The 26,583-nt window shown below is 44.3% G+C and overlaps 1 protein-coding gene and 4 non-coding genes across 6 annotated transcripts; 2 read left to right on the top strand and 3 right to left on the bottom strand.

Annotated features, from left to right (window-relative positions):
• The first annotated feature begins 3,635 nt into the window (after window positions 1–3,635).
• On the top strand, window positions 3,636–13,945 carry Fcgr3a (Fc gamma receptor IIIa). Of its 2 annotated transcripts, XM_021168820.3 has the most exons (5): window positions 3,636–3,740; window positions 4,249–4,269; window positions 4,619–4,873; window positions 10,160–10,414; window positions 13,345–13,945. In XM_021168820.3, exons 1-5 carry the CDS (start codon window positions 3,701–3,703, stop codon window positions 13,521–13,523), a joined length of 750 nt encoding a protein of 249 aa, XP_021024479.1. In that variant the 5' UTR covers window positions 3,636–3,700; the 3' UTR covers window positions 13,524–13,945. The 2 variants fall into 2 exon arrangements, with proteins under 2 accessions (XP_021024479.1, XP_029335297.1); XM_029479437.1 differs by lacking the exons at window positions 3,636–3,740; window positions 4,249–4,269 and adding an exon at window positions 4,455–4,528.
• A 4,302-nt stretch (window positions 13,946–18,247) lies between these two features.
• Window positions 18,248–18,321, bottom strand: Trnan-guu (transfer RNA asparagine (anticodon GUU)). Its single transcript has one exon. It is a non-coding gene; the product is annotated as a tRNA-Asn (tRNA).
• Window positions 18,322–21,412: 3,091 nt separating this feature from the next.
• On the bottom strand, window positions 21,413–21,484 carry Trnad-guc (transfer RNA aspartic acid (anticodon GUC)). The gene has a single exon. It is a non-coding gene; the product is annotated as a tRNA-Asp (tRNA).
• An 897-nt stretch (window positions 21,485–22,381) lies between these two features.
• Trnag-ucc (transfer RNA glycine (anticodon UCC)) lies at window positions 22,382–22,453 on the bottom strand. The gene has a single exon. It is a non-coding gene; the product is annotated as a tRNA-Gly (tRNA).
• Window positions 22,454–23,000: 547 nt separating this feature from the next.
• Trnal-cag (transfer RNA leucine (anticodon CAG)) lies at window positions 23,001–23,083 on the top strand. Its single transcript has one exon. It is a non-coding gene; the product is annotated as a tRNA-Leu (tRNA).
• Window positions 23,084–26,583: the final 3,500 nt, after the last annotated feature.

Below are 26,583 nucleotides of genomic sequence, written 5' to 3' on the forward strand. Positions count from 1 at the left end.
AGCACTCGCACAGTCCCCAGAGCACTTCAGATTCTTACCTGGTGGTCTTTCTCTAGGAATCTATAAGTGTTATGGAATGGCAACTGATTGACTTGTGTAATCTCAATAATCTGTACTTTGCAATCCATTACTGAAGGAAAAAAAAAATAGCGGAAAAAAGGAAGAAGGGGGAAAAGGAGTGGGGAAAGAAAGGAGAGAAAACAAAAGGTATTGCAGTAAATCTCCAACCCGAATCAGCCCGTGCAAAGAACATATAACTCAGTTATAATATTTATAAGCTGCACGCCTAGATTGGGCCTAGATTGGACCTAGATCTACCACTACATTAGTCTATACCCCCATCTATGAGATCCCTTGCTACTTGTGGCTCCTCCAGACCATGTGGTCCATCTTCCTTCCACCCCCTCTTTCTCTACTTTCCTCATCCTTCTCTTTCCCCTCTCTAAAACCTCCAGCCCCACCTTTCCCTTCCACTGCCCAATCACAGGCTCTAGCCTTTTTCTGACCAGTTAGAATGGGAAGACGTTTCACATGACATCACCTGAGTGTGTGATCCACTCTTCATCAGGGCAGCCCCTCTTGAGGAAGCAGAATTAATATCAAAATACCAACAGCACCAGGGCAATCCACAACAAAAGGTGGAGATAATTATTTGTTTACGGCTTCTGTATAATACATCCCAAGTCCAGCTGCTCCTCTGTGAAATTTTTAATCTTCCTCAACACTGTAAATGCACCCTTCCGACCACTCTGATAATAACCTACTTAAGGGCTGCTCAATGAACACTCACAAAATCCCTCTGGATGCTTCTTGCCTGTGGTGATTTAAATGAGAATGGCTCCTAGAAGTACACATATTTGAATACTTGGTCCCCAGTTGATGGAATTGTTTAGGAAGGATTTGGAGGTGTGGCTTTGTTGGAGAAGGTGTGCCACTGGAGGTGGGTTTTGAAGCCCATGTCTTTCCCTGTGTTACTTCCTACCTGCAGATAAGGATGTAAATTCTCAGCTACTGCTCAAGCGCCACGCCTGCCTGTCTCCTACCATGCTGGTCATAGATTTACCCACTCCAAGTCCCGGTAACCTCTTTCTTCTGTCAGTTGCCTTAGTCATGGTGTCTTATTACAGCAATAAAAAAATAACTAAGGCCAGGCAGTGGTGGGACACGCCTTTAATCCCAGCACTTGGGAGACAGAGGCAGGTGGATTTCTGAGTTCGAGGCCAGCCTGGTCTACAAAGTGAGCTCCAGGACAGCCAGGGCTATACAGAGAAACCCTGTCTCAAAAACAAAAAAAAAAAAAAAAAAAAAAAAAAAAAAAAAAAAACACCACTAAGATATCACCCATATTGTGCCCCTTTCTCTTTTCCTATGCACTTCTTCCTCTCTTTCCAATCTAGCCTTTGCCCCTGCTACCAACATTTTCCTCCCTTGAGGGCATGGAGAAAAGATGAGTCAGAGGAAAAAGTGAAACTTCAAGGAAGGAAAGACGAACTGAACTTGTAGCCTTATGCTACAGAACACCGCCAGAAAATCGGAAAACAGAAAGTGCCTGGAACACACAGCCTTTACCTTAGAAACTGCCCAGAGAGCTATAGGCACCTTTTTTTTCTGCTTCAGGTTTTCTAGATAAGCCTCAAAGCACTGTAGCAAAGCGCTTAGAGGTTCCGGATTCTCAGCTGTATTTGACACAGTGTGACTCGATTGAGCAACGTTAGAATAGCTGTCTGGATCACGCCTCCTGTCCACCTTCAGCAGACATCCAAACCAGAGGCCTGGTAGGGAGGGGCTGGTGCAGGAACACCAGGAGGATTGGACGGCCATGGGCAACAGTCAACTAGCTCTACAGATAAGTAAAGCAAAAGTAGAGATCGAGAGATGGTCTTCGTGGGATTCTGGAATAGAGAGCATTAGCCCAAAGCAGTGGTCAGCAGTGCCCTTCCTTCGGCAGCCCTCAACCTTCGGCAGCACTTATCCCTTGCTCAGCTCCACTTTCCCTACCTTACAGCTCTCCCTCTCCAAGTCAGAGGAGTTCTGACCAGATTCCTAGGAGCGCACTGATGAAGCGACCCTACCAAATAGTGTCATCTGATTTCTTTTGTCTAGGAGTTGAACTGATATGACTGCTAAACCCTTAGCTTTGTTAAGGGGAGGTTGAGGGAAGACACTGTGTGAATATGTTGGGGAAGAAGTGGAAACAAGATGTTAACCAATCTCACCACTTCCTGTTACACCACCCTTCATGTTTTCTGTTGAGAAGTCCTGAACTCTGGCCATTTGACCCAGAGACCAGCCCAGGCCCAGAGAATCATTAGAGATAGGAATCACCCGATCTACTGTGGTAAGCACAGTGCCAGCCACACTGGGGTGAAGTTAAAGCTCCCATCCCAGCTTTCTGTGTTTCAGAGTGAGCGGCTTCCTCTGCTACCTGATCCTGCTACCAGGGTATCCTGCTGTGTCACAGGTCTGACCCACAGAGCCAAGTGACTGTGAAATGGAGCCTCTGACCTGCTTTGAAGCTCAGCAGAGAAAGGAAATCCACTAAGGATGGTGTCAAAATGATGGTGACATCAAATAGGAGTTCCTCTACTTCCTTCAGTCCCCTGCTGGATGCCAAACCATGACAGCAGCAGCAGTATTTGGGACTTAGCACCCAGAACTGCCAAGTTTCCACAACTCAACCTTCATCTAGATTTTTTTCCACAAAAGAAGTGAATATACTTGGCTCGGTGCTGATTCATCTCGATAATCATTGGAATCACACAGAGGAGCAAAGAAGGTTTAAGGCGTTCTTGTCTTCGCCTGGCACTCCTGCTTTTCTGTGATTCTCTCTGCCTCCCATTGGTCTCTTCTCTTCCCAGAGCATTCCTCTCCTCCTGTGTGGGTTTCTCTTAACAAACAACCAAACACACAAAAAAGTGGAATTTAGCTATCACTTGGTAACTTCTTACATATCCCAGATTTTTTTTTTGGGGGGGGGGGGTTCGAGACAGGGTTTCTCTGTGTAGCCCTGGCTGTCCTGGAACTCACTCTGTAGACCAGGCTGGCCTCGAACTCAGAAATCCACCTGCCTCTGCCTCCCAAGTGCTGGGATTAAAGGCGTGCGCCACCACGCCCGGCTCATATCCCAGATTTTTAAAAGAAAAACAAATTCAATATGTTTTGAATGAAAATGTAGGTTGAGATAGTATTGAAAAGAGATATTAGTAGATTGAAAAGTTTAAATTACTATTTTATATATGGGTTCAGACCCTTGCCTGCATGCAGATGGGTCTGGGCCAGGCAGGACAGAAGTAAATTCTGAGACAGAACCAAGGGACCCCTGGGACATGGCCCTTGCTGTGAAGGCCATCAACAGGGTCATGTTGCCCCATTCTTGGCCCTGGGAGCTTTGATTCTATGAAGAGCATCCTCTGATAGACTCTCTGTGTGTCCCCGGGTGCTCAGCTCTGATCTACACAGAACAAGTGGTTCTATCCCCCTTGGTATGTTTTCCTGGGGCTCTCCCTCCTGTCCCTGCCCTGCCACAGGGCTCACCCATCAGAGCCCACAGTCAGGAATCAGATGGTGTTTCTGGAAAAGGAAACTGGTGAGATGGCCTGGGGGGTTGGGGGGAAGGCTATTTACTTCCTCTCTTCTAGTCAAATAGGGCCCTTAAGGGTTCCGGATATCTGTGGTGACATTTTCTGTCTGCTGCAGCAGCATGTGGCAGCTACTACTACCAACAGCTCTGGTACTTACAGGTAAGTGGGACTCAGTCTAGATGAAGGTACAAACTTATGACTACCTACGTTCAGCAGAGACCTCCCGAGTTTCAGGTCAGGCATAGAACCCCCACTATGGGCCTGGATTTAACTCCTAAGACAGACTGTTAGAGATAAGCTCTGATTTGTGCTTCATTAGGAGGGGACTGTGAGTTCATCGGTTTGGGTCCCTGTTTCCCTAAGTGTAAATCGAAGAGCAAGAACTAGGTGGCCCTAAGGTTTATGCTTGCTGACATCCTAGCATCTCTTTCCAGGCCGGGTTTAGGTTAAGGTGGTTTCTGTGGCTTGATTTAGGGAAATGTGATGGTTACTTTTAACCTGACAGTTTTAACAGGGAACAAGGAGAAAGGAAACAATGACAAGAACTAGGATTTGAGTTTCCTGAAGCACAGGCCCAGGCCTTAGAGAAGAGAAGGAGCAGCCAGAGGGAAGGTGGGAGGGAGTCTCGCTGCTTAGCATCTGACTCATGCCTTTCTTTTTCTTGCAGCTTTCTCTGGCATTCGAGCTGGTGAGTTTGCCTCAGAGTCTTAGATTGATGGAGGGAAATACACACAAAGGCCCCAGGAAGTTGGGAAAGGACTATTGTATGGTGTCTGGTGTGGGGACAGGGTCTGGGGGCTAGGAGCAATACCCTAACACAGTCAGGATTGACCCTAGTACCTCTGGCCAATTTTTCTCCAGCTACAGAAAAGGTCAAAATTGGGGTCAAGTGCTTCCCTGCCTAGATACCCAAAGAATGAGCCATAGGCCAGCTGAGAGCGCTTCAGGTTTGTTTCCTCTGCCTGTATTACCCTGGGAGTACCAGGCTAGGGCCCACTCCTGTGTCCTCACTCCAAATTCTCTTGACTCCTCATCAGGTCTCCAAAAGGCTGTGGTGAACCTAGACCCCAAGTGGGTCAGGGTGCTTGAGGAAGACAGCGTGACCCTCAGATGCCAGGGCACCTTCTCCCCCGAGGACAGTTCTACCAAGTGGTTCCATAACGAAAGCCTCATCCCACACCAGGATGCCAACTATGTCATCCAAAGTGCCAGAGTTAAGGACAGTGGAATGTACAGGTGCCAGACAGCCCTCTCCACGCTCAGTGACCCAGTGCAGCTAGAGGTCCATATGGGTGAGTTGAAGGGAAAGAGGGGCCTGAATTATTTGGGGAAAGCCAGTATGGTTTGGATTAATATGGTAGGGTGACACACGGTCCCTCGGATGGGGGTAGAACTCTAGTTCTGACTATAAGTCTGCAGAGCATCAAACTCCTGCAGTGTGTTCAGGAGGGCATCTAACGACTCCAGGAATTGGTGTTTTCACAGAACACATACAACATAGACACGCACTCTGATATCAGGACATGTTCCATATCATTCATTCATTAGACTATGTTCCTAGAACCTCAGTTTCCCTCTCCTATCTTATCCCTAAGAGATTACACTCCTGCTCATCTAAAAGGCCAAACAGCGGTCCTCCTCTGCTCTGTGTAAGGTTGTCTTGGTATTCTTCAAATGTTGATGTCTGTACCCGCAGAGAGCTGATTACTGCCTGGATTTTGATACCATTATTCTTAGGGCTCGTCACCGGCCTCAGTATTTTGTAAACTTACTCCCTCCCTTTGATTGGCTTAATAAAGAGCCGATGGACGAGAGCAAAGCAGGAGAGGAAAGGAGGGACTTCCGGGCAGAGATAGGAACTGTGGGAAGATTTAGGGCCAGGGAGCCTGACACTGGGGTAGAAGGAACTGAGTGATAAGTAACTGGTCACGTTGCAGGACAACGGGGTTAGTCGGGGTTAGTCTGTATGAGCTAGCTGAGACCCAGCCAAGCTATATTGCCTAGGCTTTCAGAAATATTAATAAATCTCTATGTCCTTATTTGGGAGTTGGCAGGTCCAAGACAGCCCAGCAATACTGTTTCAGATCTTTAATAACCTGTCTATACTATCTTCCCATGCATGCCATGCGGGGACTTACGTGGGGACTTACACTTGGCCCCTTCTAGCATGAGGGACGGATCTGTCTTAGGAGGCAAGGGGATAAGGAAAAGATAAATACACACTGACACACAGAAAATCTTGGATCAGAGAGTCCAGCTCGCTGACAAAGCCCCAGGCCCCAGGAAGCTAAGCACGTTTACTAGATAGAGTTGAACAGAGAGTGGAATTACTGCATGCAGCTAAACAAGGAATTGGGGTCACTACATACAGCTAAACACAGAGATAGCTATATCTGTATCTGTCTGTATGTCTGTATGTATATTGTTAAATAGAGATTACCAAGGCAGGTTTAGCTAATCTCAGTAGGAGCAGTCTCTGTAGGGGACAGTCTTTAGGCTATAAACATCCAAGGGTAGAGTTACAGTGGACATTTTCTGCACGTACCTATCAACACCCACACTTGGACCATCCCTCTAAGCCTCACTTTAAAGAGGGCCTTGGGTCTGGGTCCTTGACATGGCAGTGTGGAGGTATCTACACACTCACCCTTTACATCAGTGCTTCTCAACCTTCCTAATGCTGCGACCCTTTTTTTTTTTAAAGACTTATTTATTTATTTATTTATTTATTTATTTATTTATTTATTTATTATATGTAAGTACACTGTAGCTGTCCTCAGACACTCCAGAAGAGGGCATCAGATCGGATCTGCATCAGATCGGCATCACAACGGATGGTTGTGAGCCACCATGTGGTTGCTGGGACTTGAACTCAGGACCTTCAAAAGAGCAGTCGGTGCTCTTAACCACTGAGCCATCTCACCAGCTCCTGCTGCGACCCTTTGATACAGTTCCCCGTGTTGTGGTGACCCCCAGGCATAAAATTATTTCATTGCGACTTCATAACTGTAATTTTGCTACTGTTATGAGTTGTAATGATTCATAACATGGAACTGATATGCAGGATATCTGATATCTACCCAGATAAGCACTTGACCCACACACAGGTTGAAAAATCACATTTATCATTGGATAGACGTGTGTGTGTGTGTGTGTGTGTGTGTGAGTGTGTGTGTCAATAACAGCATCCTAGTTTGAGAGCAGTTAAGAGAACTACTTTTTCAGGCATAGATCTTTCCTAGCATACTTGGAATCACATCACATACTGTCAGCCTGACTCTGTTTACACAACTGACCCATTTGTACAGTGTGAGAGGGTGGGGCAGGGCTGACAAGGGAGTCTATATCGGGGTCCCAGTGAACTGGGCATCCCAAAATGGTTCTTGTGGTTCCTTTGTCTCTAACTATCCACCTAGACTACACAGATCTCACTGTGCAGAGCTACAACATCAATTATCTTGTTGGCTGAAAGAAGGCAATAGGAAAATCAAGTCTTAGGGCAGGGAGGCAGCTCTGTGGATAAAGATGCTTACTGCTAAGCCTGGATAAACCTGGGTTCGGTCCCTAGAACTCAGAAGGAAAGAACACACACCTGTAAGTTGTCCTTTCATCTTTACAAACAGGACATGGCACATGAGTACATGCACACACACACATAAACATTTCTATTTTTAAGATTTTTATTTACTTTATATATGTGAGTACACTGTAGCTGTCTTCAGACCCACCAGAAGAAGACATAAGATCCCATTACAGATGGTTGTGAGCCACCATGTCGTTGCTGGGAATTGAACTCAGGATCTTTTAACCACTGAGCTATCTCTCCAGCCCAACACGTGTACCTTTTTTAAAATAATAGAAATCAAGAGACAGGCATGGTGGCTTATGCCTTTAAACCTAGCACTCATGAGGCGGTGACAGAGGGATCTCTGTGAGACTGAGGCCAGCCTGGTCTACACAGTAAATTCCAGAACAGCCAGAGCTACATAGTGAGACCCTGTCTCAAAAAAAAAAAAAAAAAAAAAAAAAAAAGGTAAAAAGAAAATTCAACTCTAATTAGTTTGGCTTGACTTTGCTCTAGAAATGGGCGTTGACTGTCTAGTTAACAAGGACTTGGAGAGGCTGTGGCCATGAGCATTAAATCGATCAAGAAAGCCCCAGATTTTCCTTTAGGGCCAGATTCACCTTTGCTTATGCTCTGTATCTTCTTTGGATAGAATATTATTATTATTATTATTATTATTATTATTATTATTATTATCTCATTGGCTCTTTAATCCCTCTCTCTTAGCTCATTGTAGAACGTACCACACTGCAGTATAATGTTCAGAATATATTTCTACATTCTAGACTATAGGTTCTGTAAGGTTAGAGACCATAAACGGTAGAAATCTGAATATCCCCAGTGTAAAATGTCTGTCATGTGTTTGCTGAATGAATATATGTTTGCATATTAGTTATGTTTGCAGCAAGACAGACAAAACAAGAATGTTCCCCCAGTCTTTGTTGTGGAACGCACCTGTGACCCCAGCTCTTGGGAGGCAGAGGAGGAGGATCAAGGGGCATGGGACCATCCTTGGCTGTACGAAACAAGTGCAAGACAACCTTGACATCAGGAGACCATGGCTTAAGAAACAAATATAGCTGGGTGGTGGTGGTGGAGGCGCACGCCTGTAATCCCAGCACTTGGGAGGCAGAGGCAGGCGGATTTCTGAGTTCAAGGCCAGCCTGGTCTACAAAGTAAGTTCCAGGACAGCCAGGGCTATCCTGGAACTTACTTTTTTAGACAGAGAAACCCTGTCTAAAAAAGAAGCAAATATATAAACTATGCTATATCCATATCAATTACAATCTTATACTAATTGCAATGTACTCCTTAGCTGAAAAGGTAAGCGGCTAAACAGATGCATGGTATTTTTGATAACCAATATAGCTTGTTTATTTATTGTTTATGTTAGGGGCTTTTCTTTTCTTTTTTTTTTTTTCTTTTTTTTTTTTTTGGTAATAGGTACCATGTAGTCCAGAGATGCCTGGAACTCACTATATAGTCCAAGCTAACCTTTAAACTCCTAATGTTCTTGCCTCTGCTTCTTGTATACCGCCTTGGCTGATAAATGATCTAACTCATTAAATAATAGAAATTGCTCTCAGTTTGGCGACTCTTCCTGGTGAAGAATCTCTGCCAAAATGTCCTACTAATTTTGTTTATCTCTGGGCACTAAAATTTAAAACCCACAGTATATTTGTCTTTGTTCTTACTATGAATGTCACTTGGGTTATATTTCAAAAATTAATAGGAAAAGAGCATTTTAATAACCTCTGCTGCTAGTCCCCCCCCCCCAGGGTAAACTCCTATTAATCTTCACACACACCTTCCTTTCTGTGCACTTAACATGATCCCATTAATACTGTCACCTGCTATCAGTGTTTATCTGACTTGTATTTCCCCAGGCTCTGTCCCACTTGACTTCACAGCCCCGCTGTGTGAAATCTGATCACCTGAGATTATTGTGGGAATGGCACCCTGGCCTTCCTTTCTCTGGTGAAAGCCTTGCTTAATCATGGTCTAACTGAGGCCCCCCAGCCTTTGAGAACCAGAAATGACTCGACAACTCGCCCTTCTCTCTCCCTGCCCTCCACCCCCACTTCTCTCCTTCCGACTTTCATACTGAGGCCTCCTCTACCTACCTTTGTTGCAACCACTCCTATGAACACTTACTCTCCTGATCCTGACCACTGCAGGGACTCTCAACATCCCTGTATCTCTTGAAATCTAACTTTATTATTATTTTTTTAATGTAGAAAGCTTATTTTGGTTTTGGCTTTGGTTTAGTTTTTTAGAGACAGGGTTTCTCTATGTAGCCCTGGCTGTCCTGGAACTCACTCTGTAGTCCAGGCTGGCCTCAAACTCACAGAGCTCAGCCTGCTTCTGCCTCCCAGAATTAAAGGCATGCACTACACCACCTGACTTAGAAACCCATTTTTAAATATAATTGGTTTGGAAATACTGAGTCCTTATTACCTGCTGAATGTAAGCCCAGCATATAGGGGTTCTGCAGATATCCTCAACTTTGTTTCTCTTCTCCTTCATTGTAGTTCTCTCTCTCTCTCTCTCTCTCTCTCTCTGTGTGTGTGTGTGTGTGTGTGTCTGTCTCTCTGTCTCTCTCTCTATGTGTGTGTGTGTCTCTCTCTCTGTCTGTGTGTGTGTGTGTGTGTCTCTGTCTGTGTGTGTGTGTACCTGTCTTCTTCTTTAGACTAAAGGTCATGTGTGATCTGAGGAGCTATGTAGGACAATTCTCAGTCTGGATTTCCATTGCTTCTAGGATGGGGTGATAACCTTGCCCTGCAGAAAAGATCCACATTCAGAATTCACCCTCCTGACTGAGACTTCTCGGCTGGGCAGTGGTGGTGCACGCCTTCAATCCCAGCACTTGGGAGGCAGAGGCAGGCAGATCCCAGAGTTTGAGGCCAGCCTGGTCTATAAAGTTCTAGGACAGCTAGGACTACACAGAGAAAACCTGTCTGGAAAAACAAAACAAAAATACCATTTACCTGACTGAGATTTCTCTGTCTTTTAGGCTGGCTATTGCTTCAGACCACTAAGTGGTGGTTCCAGGAGGGGGACCCCATTCATCTGAGATGCCACAGCTGGCAAAACAGACCTGTACGGAAGGTCACCTATTTACAGGACGGCAAAGGCAAGAAGTATTTCCATGAAAATTCTGAATTACTCATTCCAAAAGCTACACACAATGACAGTGGCTCCTACTTCTGCAGAGGGCTCATTGGACACAACAACAAATCTTCAGCATCTATTCGTATAAGCCTAGGCGGTAAGAGTTCTTCAGATCCTTTTACAGTGTGCTAGGGTTTAATATCATCATCATCATCATCATCATATTTATTTATTGTGTGCACGTGCCACAGTGAGCTCATGGAGGTCAGAAGAATTTTAGAAGTCAGTTCTCTCCTTCCAGAATGAGTCCTGGGGATTGAACTAACTAAGGTGGTTAGGATTGGCAGCAAGAGTCTTTAAAATCTTAATCTAAAGCAGGGCGTGGTGGCACATGCCTTTAATCCCTAGCACTTGGGAGGCAGAGGCAGGCAGATTTCTGAATTCGAGGCCAGCCTGGTCTACAGAGTGAGTTCCAGGACAGCCAGGGCTACACAGAGAATCCCTGTCTTGAAAAAAAAAAAAATCTTAATCTGGCACAGATGTGGACTCTCAAAGGGTGTCTTCATTACTTTTATATTGCTATGAAGAGACACCTGAACTAAAGCAACTTATAAAAGAAAGCATTTAATTGGAGGTTTGCTTATCGTTTCAGAGAGTAAGTCCATGATCATCATCGTGGGGAACACAGAGCAGGCAGGCATGGCACTAGAGCTGTAGCTGAGAGCTTACATCTTCTCTGCAGGCTATGTTTCATATAGCAGGCAGAGAGAATGAGAGACTGGGCCTGGTTTGGGCTTTTGAAGCCCAACCGAGTGATATACCTCTTCCAACGAGACCATGCTCACTAACCCCTCCAAAACAGTTCCACTAACTAGGGAAGAACAACTAGGCTCGTCCAAGTATATGAGCCTTTGGGGGCCACTCTCATTTAGGAGAAAAGACCAGATGATAAAGCAAACAAGTCAAATGAAAACAATTAAAGAGTCTAAGTAAAAGACATATGAGAGTTCTTTATGGTATTCAGGTACATTTGCTCATAGTTTAAAATTATATCAAAATTAAAAGTTAGAGGACTGGAGAGATGACTCAGTGGTTAAGAGCACTTGCTGCTCTTGCAGAGGACCTGAGTTCAATACCAAGCACGCATAGTGTGGCTCACAACCATCCATATCTCCAGTTCCATGGAATCTGATGCCTCTTCTCACCTGCCAGGGAACTTCATGAATGCAGTGCACATACACATGCCTGAACAAAATAAATAAATAAGTAAATAAATAAATAAATATTTTTAAAATTAAAATTAAAACTGGGCTAGGCTTGGTAGCATATGCCTTTAATCCCAGCACTATGAGGCAGAGGCTGGTGGATCTCTGTAGCCTGAAGACCTGACAGGTCTGTATAAATGAGTTTCAGACTAGCCAGGGACACATATAAGACCCTGTGTCAAACAGACAAACAACAAATGCAGCTCGGGCTGCGAAGCTAGCTCAGGACCTCACAAGCATGAGGGCCTGAGCCAGAGCCCCAGAGCCACACAGCATGTCACGTTCGGTGGCACATTAGGAGTCCCAGGACTGGGAAGGGAAAGACAAGGGATCCTGGGGAATTCCCATTAACCTACGTAATGAGCTCTAGGCCCATGGAAGACCCTTTCTGTATTAGTTTGCTTTCTGTTGTAATTAACGCTACGACCAAAACCAACTTAGGGGAGGAAGGGTTTATCTCAGCTTATACTTCTAGGGCATTTAGTCCTTCACTGAGAAAAGTCAGGGCAGGAACTCAAGCGGGAACTGAAGCAAAAGCTATGGAAGGACGTTGCTCATTGCCTTGCTGTCTGGCTCATGCTCAGCTAGTTCTCTTTGTAGCTTGCCTGCCTAGGGATGGTGTTGCCCACAGTGGGCTGGCCTCCCCACAGCCATCATCTCAGTTTCTCACTGACTTGGGCGATGACTCAACTGAGGTTTCCTCTTTACTGGTGACCCTAGGCTGGGTTATATTGACAGTAAAATCTAAGCAAAATATTGTCTAGAGGAAGTGAGTGGCATTTCTGAGGATGACACCCAAGGTTAGCCTCTGACCTCCAAATGCACGCACACACAAACACACACACATAGAAGCATACATACACACTCACTTATACCCATGCATAGATACACAAATGCACACATATACACACATGTGCATGAGCACAAAAGCACACACACACACACTACATGTATATAATTTTTAATTAAAAAATATTAAGCCCAGGCCTGGGGAGATGGCTCAGTGGTTAAGAGCACTAGCTGCTCTTCCAGAGGACCTGGATTTGATTCCCAGTCAATTTTAACTCCAGTTCCAGGGAATCTGACATCCTTTCTCTGGCCTCTGTGGGCACCAGGCATGAAGCTGGTGCTCTGATATAATGTGGGTAAAACGCCCACACACATAAAATCAAAACAAAAATGGTTAAATTAAAAATATATATATTGAGCTGGACTGAAACATTGATTCTTGGGAGGGCAGCTGTGTGTTCCCTGCTGCTTCACTGTTGGTCCTGAAGTCCCCAGGCTTTCCCTTTTCCCTGAGATAGCCCACATCTTTCATAGTAGCAGTCAGGAGGCAGAGGCAGTGGATCTCTGAGTTTGGAGACAATCTGGTTTACACAGTGAGTTCCAGACCAGCCAGAGCTACAAAATGAGACCCTGTTTTTAAAAACTGAGAGAGAGAGAGAGAGAGAGAGAGAGAGAGAGAGAGAGAGACAGACAGAGAGAGACAGAGAGAGACAGAGAGAGAGAGAGAGAACCTCACAGCTGTCATGTGACTCCTGTAGACAACATACCTTGCCAGTCCCTCTCTGTAGCATCACCATCAAACAAGCAGGAGCTGTGACTTAAGCATCTGAGCTGCTGAGCTCCTCTCTGGTTGCACTGAGGCGGGAAATCGGTGAGAGGAGGAGCAAAGAATTCTCCCAGGCTCTCCCTTCTATTCCCTGGACCTGGTTCCCAGCAGGTGTCAGAGGCAGTCTGATGGTGTTGATCTCCCTGTTTCTTCCAAGCCCCTGCCTTAATGACAGCCATCTTTCTTGTCTCTCAATTCTCTTCCTAGATCCAGGGTCTGCATCCACTTTTCCACCGTGGCATCAAATCACATTCTGCCTGCTGATAGGACTCTTGTTTGCAATAGACACAGTGCTGTATTTCTCTGTGCAGAGGGGTCTTCAAAGTCCTGTGGCTGACTATGAGGAACCCAAGATTCAATGGAGCAAGGAACCTCAGGACAAGTGAGCTCTTATCTCATGGGATGATAAGAGCAATGGTGTAGAGCCCATGAGCCTCCCTGGGAGCTTGCAACCTCACCAGCTGCATCGGTCACCATGCTTTGAGCAGCAGACATAATACAAAGGCCCCTTCCCCAACTGTTTGTTTGTTTGTTTGTTTGTTTGTTTGGTGTTGTGTGTTCATTTGTTTGTTTGTCTCTCTCCAATGGGCTATCTCAGGGGAAACAGAAAGCCTGGGGTCTCCAAGGACCAACAGTGATGCAGCAATGCGCACGCAGCTGCCCTCCCAAGCAGCAATTCTTCCGAATTTTACACTTTCTCTGCCCCAAACATTCCATCAGAGCAAAGCAGCAGCCTGGACTCTGGGTGGCGATCCTTTCTGTGCTTAACCATCGCTCCTAAATAAACTTCTGTCGAAAAGGGAATGGCTGCTTGAGCCAGTGCAGCAGCTTTTCTGTGTCTTCCTCAGGTCTGGTTGCCTTCTGGGAACTCCCAGATTTCCTCCAGAGTGTGGGAAGTCCTGCGGATCTAGGCAGTGCAGCTGAACTCATGAAGTAAACAGTTAAGAGCTGGGGAAGGGGAGGTATTGCCCCTCCCTGAGCAGAGCCGGTTGATAATATCTGGGGGAGGGAAGTCTCTCTCTTCAGTTGTATAGCCTCTGGTCATAACCTGTTTGCATGCAAGTAACCTCAACTAAACTCAGTGGGAAACAAACAAGACTCTAAAGAGAGCAGGAGAGGGACTTGTTCAGAAGCAGAGGGGTCTCTGTGGGAGTGGGAGGCCATAAAAGAGGGTAACGGAGGGTGAAGGTTGCTGTCATTACCAGGGCATCCCTTGACAAGACAGCAGTGCCAACGGGTAGGGTGCCGATGGGTAGATAGAGGGTGCAGAGATAATCCACTTTGGAGTCGGTCTCAGAGAACAGCATCTGCTTTTTTTTTGCACGTGAGCAACCACTTGTATAGTGGAAGCCTATTGGGCACGATTGGTTAGCACCTTATGTCGGATTAGACAGTGAGGGTGCTTACCGCCAGGATCTCTATGCAGAAGATGCACATTTAAGAAGCCCTAGAGAGTGCAAACTCCACTGAAGGCCAGCTACTGGCTACTCATGCTACCCACAATTCAGTGTTCTGACTTCTGGGGCTTGGTGTACCATGCTTCTTATGTAAAAGCACAGTATGCCAAGTAGTCTGTCAGTCATGCCTGCATCTTCTCCTACAGAGAATGACCAAACTATACTGTATACATGTAAGAAACCGTAATTCTTTTTAGATTTATTTATTTTTATGTGTATGAGTGTTTTTAGCCTTCATGTATGCATACACATCACACTTGGCCCTGGTGTTTTCAGAGATCAGAAGAGGGAGTCAGATGCCCTTGAACTGGTGTTACTGATGGTTGGTAGCCACCATGTAGATGCTGGGAACCCAACCTAAGGACTCTGCAAGAGATGCTCTTAACGACTGAGTAATCTCTCCAGCTCCAGGTCAAATAATTGTTTTATTGTAAAGAGTAAAGGAGGAAGCTAGAGAGATGACCCATCAGTTAAGAGCATTGGCTGTTCTTGGCAAGGCTCTGGTTTCAATCCCCAGACCCCACATAGTAGTTTACAACCATCTATAACCCCAGTTCTAAGGGATCTGATACCCACTTCTGACCTCCATTGGCACCAGGCTCCAAGCACAAATGTAGTATGCATATTGCTGAGGTCCAGGAATCGCCTCTCAAACCACACAAACACCGATCTCAGTCAGACAAGGGTAGCTTATTGAGCATAAGCCTCAAGACTGGTTGACCGGGGCCATAGTCTAGATTCAGGAACTGAACCATGACCCCTAGTTAAGACCTTACATGATTTTTTTAAGCCCCAAATCTACAAACATCTGTGTGCCAAGCTACTTCACCTATTAGGATTTAGGGATATCATACTTCCTTAGGAACATGTCTGTGTTGTACACTTATCCTGCTTCCGTTGGTTGGGGTGTTCAGCTGTGGCAGGGGACTTGCTTTGTCTAACATTCATGTCTTAACGTCTTTAACCAGGATAGGACTTGTAACTTGCCAACGAGGATGCCAGTTGCCCACATACATGTCTCATTCTGCCAAGTGGAATGTCAGTTTTCAGGGAGGTCTTGGGAATTTAAACTTTACTAGACCATACTCCAAATAGTTTCCTATATTGATGCAGGTGTCTCTTATGTTGGGGTCCATCCAGGGTCAGCTTATAAAGGCAAAAGCCATCAAAGCTCATACACAGGTGTAGGAAGTGCTGCTGGGTGGTTGGTTCAGGTCCAAGCTTATTGTGGGTAACTATACAAGGCAGTTCTACCGACTTCTATCCTGATTGGTTTCCAGGGGCACAGAACATGGCAGGATATGTAATCAACTTGGCATTAGAAAGTTTCCTAGTAACAGGAGAAGCAGCAGTACAAAGTGGCAAGCTTAGATGGGTAACAGTTACCTAGGCACCAACAATACACATACAGGCAAAATACTCATGTACATAAAATACAATAAATCTAAAAGAGAAAGAAAGAACAGAGGAGTCTAGGGCAGACCAGGGAGGCATCACCATCTTAGACCAGAGATAAGACTATCTTCCTAGACCAGAAGCTACAAGTAAGTGAATGAATAGGAACCTGCATCTGTGACATCAGCTTGAGTTGTTCAGGGAAGTCTCCATAGGAGCTGGGATGGTCTATTGAAACATCTTAATGTGTCTGCCTAGGACATTGGTCAGTTCTGGGCTACTGGGGTAGGGGGTGGGGGTGGGGGTTAAAAAGATAGCAAATGACTTGTGTCGAGCTAAGTGGAGAAATAGAGCTAGCTCTGCATCTGTATTGGGAAAAAATGTGTTAAGAGTCCACGACAAGTTCACAGAAAGGAATGGCCAGAGAGTGAAGACACTTGGTGACCAAAATCATCATATTAAGAATTAGAAGAGGCACTGGGACTATAAAAAGTCAGCTTTTCTGTTTCTATGTCCCTTCCCATAATGCATCTGATTTTTTGTCATATGTACTCCCTATTGTGCCTAGGCATAAGATGGTAAATATCGGAGTGGAGTGTCTGTAAAAGGTTACTAAGGACATTGGCATGTACCCCAAACCAATTCAAGCTGGGTCAACTCTCCTGCTCTTCATAGCCAGACACACTGAAAATACACACGAATATTAGAAACTATTTAAAATTGATTGTTGCCAGGGCTAGGGAGACACGTTATTATTCATAGACTGAGTATGTAGAGCCCAGTGTGGGTTGGGGGTGGGAGAGTTCTGAGGTTACTCCGAGTGTTGTTTGGAGATGGGTAAGTGTGCCAGAGTACTAACATGTAAGAACCGAACCGTCTAGTGCATTATAGCAAGAGTGTGTGCATACACAACCCAAGACCAAGTTGGGGTCCCAGGTGTTAGCATTTTGTCTAGGCTCCGCCCCACAGTTACCTGGCAACAGCCCAGGTATGCCTGACTCACTATAAAAGAGGCTGCTAGACCCCCTCCGGTCTCTCTTGCCTTCTTGCTTTTCCTCTATCCTCTCGTCCCGCTCCCCCTTTCTCTCCATTCCCCTCCCCCATCTCTCTTCACGTGCTCAGGGCCGGCCTCTACTTCTCTGCTATCTCCTTCTCTCTGCCTTTCTCTGCCTCTACTACCCTCTCAACTTCCCTCCCTACGCCCTGAATAAACTCTATTCTATACTATACCTTCGTGTGGCTGGTCCCTCAAGGGGAAGGGATGCCTCGGCATGGGCCCGCGGAGGCACCCCCTTCCCCCACACCTGACTGCACCTCCGCCGAACGTATTCCTTCCCTCCTTGTCTGTTTATAAAACACAACACCAGGGTAGTAAAATGTCTTCTGTGATTGTCTTTCTCACCTACAATGTGCCAGTAGGTGCTGAGAAAGTCACGTGAACAACTCCGTCGCATCCCAAGTTGTTCTCATCCTTTCGTTCTCGTGAGCAAAACAGGCAGGTAGCGGAGGCTGGAGAAAGCCAGCAGAGGAGGTTCATTTGGGGAGAGGGCGTGAAAGCGGGAGTTTACCAGGCAAAAGGAGAAAGGAGCTGCGAGTCCAGGACAAAGATTCAAAAGACAAACCGTGAGTTTAGGAGGTGCCGTTCAACCTATTGGGTCTAAAAGGGCCAGTGAGGGAGAAGGGACCGTTTCGGGGCCACTTACAAAAAGACATTGCTGTCCAAGCTAAAGAGACGGCATCAGATAGCACCAGGTATTGAAGGAGTAGACGCTGATCAGGTTCGGAGTTTACGGATGGACTCTGGGGCAGCTTCTGGAGCAGAGAATTAAAGACCTGAGAAAGGGAACCTCTTCTGGTACCAGTAGGTGATGATGAGATTAAGAAGAAAGTAAGGTGCGGCAAGTGGAGGCACCTGGTCCAATATGGACGCTCCAAGAATCGGCAGTCAGGGCGAGATTCAGGAGTCCTGAAATAAGAAGGAAAGCCAGGCAAAGGTGACTGGAGACAAAGAAAAGTAGTTATCTTCGGATCAGTATCGCTGAACGTCCAAACTCCTATGGAGTATCAGCTTTCTATGTCGTTTCAGCAGTAAACGTGCTGTAATCACGAAAGTAGGTTGGCTTCAAGTGACTGCTAGCAAAACGCTTAGGCAGAACACAACATTAGGAATGCCACTGGGCTCCTGGCGGACAGCGAAGGGGAGATAGCTTGAATTCCTTGAACAAACTTCAGGAATGCGAGGTACAAAATATTCCCACCGTCCCTGGGTGGGCTCGAACCACCAACCTTTCGGTTAACAGCCGAACGCGCTAACCGATTGCGCCACAGAGACCGGTGATGCTTAAGAGTGCTGTCAAGTCACCTACTAAAGAATATGTTGGTCGCCTATCTGCCAAGAATTACGATTGGAATTGACAAAGAAATTAACCTAACCGCAAATACAGCAAAAAAAAAAAAAAAAAAAAAAAAAAAAAAGGGCACCATCTCCTACATTGATAAGGAACAAGTCCCGGTTCTACCCGCTTAATCTGAGACAAGAGGATGAACGAACCAATAGTCTTTGGGAAATACAAAACTAATGCTTTCTGAGAGTTTGGGAATTAAGTTGGATTTGTTTAGAAACGTTGCAGGCAGGCCTAGTTAATTTACGTAGGCAAATGTGCGTGCGTAAGTACTGAGCCATGAGCTCATTATTTTTAACGTAACAACCACGTTTCCAGGTGTGTCTGGCAAAAGTACTAAGGGTTCTTACAACAAAACTAGTCATACCAGCTGTCTTGAAGTCTACTGGGCCATGAGTCACCCAGGCAAAACAGGGGATTTAAAAATTCTTGTAACTTAACGATGACACATCTGCAAACAAATAGCAAAAGGCACATTTCCCCTTAGTCTACTGCCTTCTGTTTAAGGGTCCTCATCAGGACTTCAGTCTAATGAGCCATTTTCTGTATTGCCCAGGTCTTGGGAGCTTTCGGGAGCCTCCACACACTAGTACCTCCTTGTGTCTGTTTCTGCCGCCTCTTCCAAGAGCACAGATTAAGTTTAAGCACAGGTCAACATTTTCAAAGGTTTCATACAAACAAAGATACTTACATGCAGAAATTATATATGCACATATTTTGTATTTTTGCATTATATACTTGTTATATAACACACACATAATGTACTACATGACCTTTTCTTTTTCTTTTTCTTTTTCCTTTCCTTTTTTCTTTTTCTTTTTCTTTTTCTTTTTGGATTTTGTGGTGGTTTGAATGAGAATGGCCCCATAGGCTCATTGTGGTGGAACTGTTTGGGGAAGATTAGAAGATGTAGCCTTGTTGAGGGAGGAGTGTCATTTGCAGGTCGTTTCAAAAGGCCATTCCCAGTTAGCTCTCTTCTGGTTATGTCTGTGAATCTGGATCTAAGCTCTCAGCTATTGCTCCAATGCCACACCTGCCTGCCCACTGCCAGGCTGCATGTGACAGCCATCAAAGAGAAGGAGGAGGGAGAAGAAGGGAAAAGAAAAGAAGCACTTAAAAAGAACAAAAACAACAAAGAAAGAAACTGACAAAGAAAGCCAACATAGCAGGAATCCCAGCATACACCAGGACTTAACTACCACCTAATTAATTTGGGGTCTTTCTAAATGGTTTTTATATAGTAGAGCAAATACAGATACTAAGTCTTCATACAATATTCTAAAGGCTGAAAGTTGAAGGAGTAAATCCCAGAAAGGAGAGTCATATGAGGGAAAGTCAACTCTGAGAGAGAGAGAGAGAGAGAGAGAGAGAGAGAGAGAGAGAGAGAGAGAGAGAGAATGAATCTGAATTGGGCAAGTGCTAAGAAGGATTCTAGGACAGCCAGAGAACGTTATCCAGGAAAGACTAAGCAATGAGCAGAGATTAACAAGTGTTCTCACCAGAGAGGACAGAAAAACACTGGGAACAACGTAAATGTTCAAAACTGAGAGACTTAATCAAAAAACTATAATGTGGCCATATAATGAAATAAATGATTGAAAGAATGTTTTAAGCTAACATTCAATAACTGTGGAAATAGAACAATTCTAAGTAAAAAAGCATGTAGGTGTTTTTGTTTGTTTTCGTTTTCTGTTTGTTTGGTTTGGTTTTAACATCGGAACTTGTGAAATGTACAACACCGAGCGAGCAGTTCTGTGGGTGCTTATGCTGTCAGTATAGTTCACCGCTGTAACAAATACAGCAGTCAGGTGCCAGGTGTTTCTAGTGGGGGAGGCCAAGTGTGCGCGAGCAGAGGAAGGAAGCCAGAGTGTCTGTAATCTCTCAACTTCACTATGAAGCAGAGGCAGCTCTAAGACGCAGCCTTATCAACAGCAAGCAACATGCACAGTTTTATCCCAACTTTATATTCAAAATGTGCCCCACTCATCCTCCCCTACAGCAAAAACAAAAACAAAACCACCCTAGTGAACTGGAGATGTAGCTCAAAACAGAGCATTCACCTAGCATGCAAGAGACCCTGGACTGGAAGAATAAATGCCAGAGAAATATTGAGCAAAACGAGAGCAGGTGTTTCCTTCATGATGAGGGTGGGGTGTCTTTGCTTTATTTATTCATTCTCTATTTTTTTTCTGCAAGGAATACATAGTATAGGAAAACAAATATCTTTTTTTTTCCCTCCAAAATGAATATATACTATGGTGGGGTTCTTTTACACATATAGTCATTTACACTCAAAAGGACCATTCAAAAATAATGTTTCAACACAGGGGCGGGGACCAGATAGAGAGAGCTGTACCACAGAAAACAGGGAAAATCCACTGGAAATAAATAAATGATCAGAATAAATTTGTTAAGATAATTATGGTGTAGTAATATACGTTAACCCAATGAAGTGATTAAAACAAATGCTGGAATTGGAGCTTTAAAAGATTGAACAATTTGAGGTCAAAGGGTTGAGATTCAAATTCTTTGAGTATATAGTGCACATTTTTCCTCATGCAGAACTGGCTTCTCGGGACTTTAGTACTGCAAAGGGTCTGTCCTGATCTTCAGACCAGTGCTCTTTCCATGCTAGGTTCAGATAGGACATTTTTGTTATTCTCTGTCATCGCCAGCTGGGATGGCTGTTTCCCAAATCTACACAATTGCAGTGTGGCAGTGGAAAAGAATTCAGACTTGAAAACTTGGTCCAGCCACTTTCCTATGGTGCGGCAAAGATGGGAATCGTCGTGATGACCAGTGTTTTAAGAAGCGTGAGAGTGCCATAGCCTCGATACAGGTAGGGTTAAGAACCTGCGCATACTGAAAAGCTGCTGCACCTTTTTCACTAATTTGGTTAGAGAGAGGTTCTTGGAAATATAAACTCGGAGTTTTATTTTTAAAAGTGATTATCCTTCTATTGGAAGATCAATCAAAGATATAAATATAGAAAATAAAGAATGGATTAAAAGATTCATGAGTCTCCCCGTCGGGGAATCGAACCCCGGTCTCCCGCGTGACAGGCGGGGATACTCACCACTATACTAACGAGGACAACCATGACAGACTGCTTAAAGTAGCTGCTCAAGAAAGATATTTGTAAACTATTGACGGTCCTTGGACGTTGTCAAAATTTTGCTTTCATGAAAAAAAATATATCTATCTACGAATTTCCAATAGCCAGTTTAAACAGCAGAAAGGAATAGGTTGCCGGTTAAAATCCGCGGGTCACAAAGCAAACCAAGAAAACACGAAAGTGGAAAAGAGATTGGAAGGAGGAATCACAGGAGTGGGAAGGAAATGCAAGAGGGCTTGAGGTGAACGTAAACAAGTCCTTTATATACACGTGAGAAATTATCGAAGGACAAATTTAGTCAATAACAAAGAGAGACGTGATAAGTTTAATAACTCCTATTTAATTTAATACATCCAAAATATTATTTCAACATGCAATTAATGTAAAAAATTATTAACTAGATTATTTTTCTTGGTCTTCAAAGTCGATAATGTATTTTACACTCAAATTTTAATAGGAAGAACAAGTAGTATCTATATAGAGTTCATAAAAAATATATAAATCAAAAATACACATATGACTGTTTCCTACTTTAAGTTCTTCAGTAGCTGAACTGGGTAGCCATTTACATTTTTATTTAATTTTTTTCATTAATGGCTCCATTAATTATTTATTTTTAATTAATTCAATTAAAATAAAATTTTAAAAGGCGATTTTTACACTTACTGGTCAGTTTCAAACGTTTAGTAACTGACGGCTACAATTTGAGTGTCTCAGATACGGAGCCTTGTTTGTGCAAGGCTGAGATTCTGACAGAACATCCCGGACTACAGAAGAGCCCAAAACAGAAGAGATGAAATGAAAATACCTTTAGAACCTAATGCGGGAAAACTTAGGGTTGATTTCATCAGAAAGTATAAAAATACCCCTAGCTCTGCGTTGGCCGGGAATCGAACCCGGGTCAACTGCTTGGAAGGCAGCTATGCTCACCACTATACCACCAACGCAGCACGGTACCTGGTTTCGTTTTGTCTCTTTAATAGAAGGAAGAAATTTACTGAGCATGTTTGTGTATCTGTTTTCCGCAAATTTAAAAATGAATTCCGTGAGAAAATTCGGCATCAACCCAGAAGGAAATATTTCCTCCGCTTCTCGCCCTGTTCACCGCCTGACGTTCTCGGTTCCAGGCTCCGCAAACGCTCAGCACCTCCAGGCAGCTCCCAAAGTCCACCCGGCACCGGTTCCATAAACTACTTAGAACGACGGGTGGGGAGGAGAACTGGTCGCTAAGAGATCATCTGCGGCCTGACTCGGCCCCTCTGATAAAAAGAAAACCGAAAGGTCCCAGAAGAGATGGATGATGGAAGGTTTAAAGAGATGCGGAAGTAAGAGATAGGAAAGATCTGTTCGCTACTTTCACTTGTTTTGCTTTGCAAAAGCGTTCCCGGAGAGTTTGGGTTTCTTTTTATCTGGAGAAATCACAGATGGCGACGTCATCGACATTTAAGGGTATTAAAGCCCTTTTAAAAACGTATGAAAAGTCTGTTGCCATGTGTCAGGATGGCCGAGCGGTCTAAGGCGCTGCGTTCAGGTCGCAGTCTCCCCTGGAGGCGTGGGTTCGAATCCCACTTCTGACAATATACTTTTTCCTAGTTTTCCCATCATAATTGAACATTCGTATTTATGGTATCTTTTGGTAAAAAAGAAAATTAAAAAAATAAATAAAATAATTCCCAACCTAGGATCCCTTAATTTTACTACAATTATCTCAACTCTTTCAATGCTGAACCAATGCTAGCAAACATTTGTAAGCATGAGGTTCTCTATCGCCTTGCCTAACCCCACGACCAATTCTAATTAAGTAATTTGCTATTTATGGGAATGTGCTATTTCATATAGCCGAACCAAAAAAAAAAAAAAAAAAAAAAAACCCTAAACTCTTCATGAGACCCTTTTTCTAGATGATCATAAAGGAAACACTTTCTAGTTTAAGAGAAGCTTGGTGGAGGGGGAAATTGTCTTTTTGACAAGAGGGAAAGCTGTTAAGTTGACCATAACTGTGAGGCTGGGAAGCTTTAGGTCGGTTAATTAAAGTTTGTCAGACACAGCTCTGTTCCCCGTCGCTGACCAACTAGACTCTGACTCTTGAAAAAGCACTTGCTCTTTCTGAGTCCTAATTGTCTTCCTAGTAAAATGGGTATAAGAAGTAACGGAGTGAGACAGCCTACTCATTAGAAGTTCAGAATTCGAGTTGTGTCTCCCGCCTGCTGACGAGCCTCTTACAGGATTCCCAGGTAAGTCGAATGTGCATTAAATGGCTAGCCTATCCTCTTCACAGGATGATGCTGATGTAGAAGTGCTCTTTCTTTGGCTTTTCAAGAGGCCAGCGTTCACTCTGTGTCATCTAAGCATTTAAAATATGTCAGGCACCATAACTTAAGAAAAAGAATACAAAGTTACCGCATCCAAACTAAAGAAATACAGGGTGCATTCTTAGGAGAGACATGTAAGGAAAAAGATGCTAGACTGTCAGAAAATTCTTAAAAGGAATGTGAGGCGAGCATTAAAAAGTAGCATCACCCCTGATAGATGCGCCCAGTTCTATAATGCGACGGTTTGAGAAGACATGTGTTATTAAATGGAAGCCTCAGTGTCAGGGTTGACTCTCTCTGTATGAGTTATTAGTCAGAGAGGCCCCAGAAGCTATTGCCACCCCTCTTGGTTGCCCACCATGCTATATGGTAAGACTCCATTGCTGAAGACACGATATGCTATAGCTTCGGGAAATTAAAAAAAAAAAATCAATTTTGAAGTGACCAGAAATTTCCTCCTTGCTGCCAAGCTTTCATATTGCTAAGAGGTGTTATTAAGACCACAGGGACACACAGATGCATATGCATATACACTTAAAATAGGGTTTGTTTCAAAAAAAGGAAAGCGGGGGTGTGCACTGTACAGTCACAACGGCATGACCGAAAGTGTGGGTGACCAGCCTCTTTTACATTAGTTATGAGATGTGCTCTACAGGAAATTCATTATTGGTAAAACTGGTTAAAGCCCGTGGATGTAGGGGAGACAGGCCTTAGGAGGGGCTGCTACTGTTGTTGACTAAGTGGATGTATCAAACTGCCTTCTAAATATTTGTGTTTACAGATAAGAGCTATCGGCTTTGGCCAGAGATAGCTCTCATCTGTAAATGGCAACAAGAGTTAGTGCAGAAACTCCAAAAATGATCAAAATGCTGAAAATATGTGACTGTTGAATGTCCAGCCCTAAACAGAACATCTTTGTCAGCCTCCCAGGATTCAGGGAACACTGAGGAAGAGGGAGAGGACAGAATGTAAGGGCTGGAGAATAGGGAACAGAATAGGAAGGAAGAGTGCTGCAAAACTCTGTCTTCTGAACATGACGTTGGACATGACCTCAAAAGGTTGCCTGAGCAAGATCAGTCCAGCAACATTCCAGCAGACTGTACTCACTGGACTCAGGGAGAAGGAAAAAAAGAGAGCATGAAGATTGGAGGAGGATGTGTGTCGGGGGCTGTTAAAGGTAGCAGGAGGGGGGGTCTTTGGAAGGAATAGAATAAGGTACAGGCTGTGCATGTATAAAATTCTCAGAAGATAAATAAAAGATGTCTTAAAAAAATAAGAGATGGTGTGGGAGGCAATAATCAAAATACATTCTGTATGTATGTGAAATTGTCCAAGAATTCATTCATTTATCTATTTATTTATTTTAAAAAAGAATCTCAATGCTGGGCGTGGTGGCACACACCTTTAATCCCAGTACGTGGGAGGCAGAGGCAGGCGAATTTCTGAGTTCGAGGCCAGCCTGGTCTACAGAGTGAGTTCCAGGACAGCCAGGGCTACACAGAGAAACCCTGTCTCGAAAAACCAAAATAATAATAATAATAATCAGAGTAAGAGTGTGGGAGGCGTGGAGGAAGCCATGAAGGAATGTGAGCTGTTGACATGGACACAGCCATGTCAGAGGCCATGGAAGAGTAGAGCTCAGAGGGATGGAAAAGCCTTCTTCAGGTCTGAGTGTGGATGGTGATACTGTGTGCAGAGAATGGACACCACAGCTCTCTCTGCCTGCATGCTTATGGCCTGAAGACTGTCCCCTACAGAGACTGCTCCTACCGAGATTCTCTAAACCTGCCTTCTTGTTCAGCTGTATGCAATAACCCTGCTCACACTGTTCAGGTGTATATTAATAAACACACTGAACTGCCTGGTGGTGTGGTTTCTCCATCAAAGAGTTTAGTTCACCTGACAACAGCCTTTCTGGGTGTCCATGTGCCTGTGTGTATTTGTCTTTTCTTCATTTCCTTGTTGCCTCCTGTCAGGTCAGTTCCTAAAGCCATGCAAAGATTCAGGAGACAAAGACAGGAGGATCTATGAAGACCAGCCTGGTCTACATCATGAGTTCTAGACCAGCCAGGGCAGCATAGTAAGACAACACCCCCCCCCAATCTCAAAACCGTCAAAACAAACAAGCAAACAAGGCAATAATATAAAGTACTTATTAGAGCAATCAATGCCAACAAGCCAGACTTCCAATATATATTTTTAACCATAGGATCACCTATGAGAACCATACCCCGTTTCTAGTACAATCCGCATGGCACTGTACTCTCTCAATGTGCCTGCCTCAAATTCTTCCACTTATGAGAAGAAAAAGAACCAGCTGGAGGGGAGAGAGGGGCAGAGGAAAGATAGTTAGGAAGCCATGAACGAGAAGACAGTAGAGTGGTACTCATGTATGGAGATTCTATAATGCATATGAGTTGTTTTGCCTTCATGTAGGTATGTGGCCTACATGTGTGTGTGGTGCCTGTTGAGGCCAGAAAAAGACCCCAGATCTGCTCTTGGAATGAGAGACAGGGTGTAAGTTGGAGTGTAAGTTGTCATGTGGGTGCTGAGATCTGAACCTGGGTCCTCTGCATGAGCAGCAAGTGTTCTTAACCACTGATCCATCTCCCCAGCCCATTACTTTTATATTTAAAAAAAAAAAAATCTTTAAAAAAAAAATTACTTTAGGAGTTCGAGGCCAACCTGGTCTACAGAGTGAGTTCCAGGACAGCCAGGGCTACACAGAGAAACCCTGTCTCAAAAAAAACCAAAAAAGAAAAAAA

The sequence above is a fragment of the Mus caroli genome, unplaced genomic scaffold, assembly GCF_978045245.1.
Source record: "Mus caroli unplaced genomic scaffold, Mus_caroli_1 scaffold_1, whole genome shotgun sequence".
NCBI lineage: Eukaryota > Metazoa > Chordata > Mammalia > Rodentia > Muridae > Mus > Mus caroli.

What these genes read in the sequence shown, in the direction of transcription:
- Fcgr3a (XM_021168820.3), top strand. Translation starts at nt 3,701, where the DNA reads ATGTGGCAGCTACTACTACCAACAGCTCTGGTACTTACAG. An exon ending in GCAGCTAGAGGTCCATATGG is followed by an intron (nt 4,874 to 10,159) that starts GTGAGTTGAAGG and finishes TCTGTCTTTTAG; the next exon opens with GCTGGCTATTGCTTCAGACC. An exon ending in TATTCGTATAAGCCTAGGCG is followed by an intron (nt 10,415 to 13,344) that starts GTAAGAGTTCTT and finishes TTCTCTTCCTAG; the next exon opens with ATCCAGGGTCTGCATCCACT.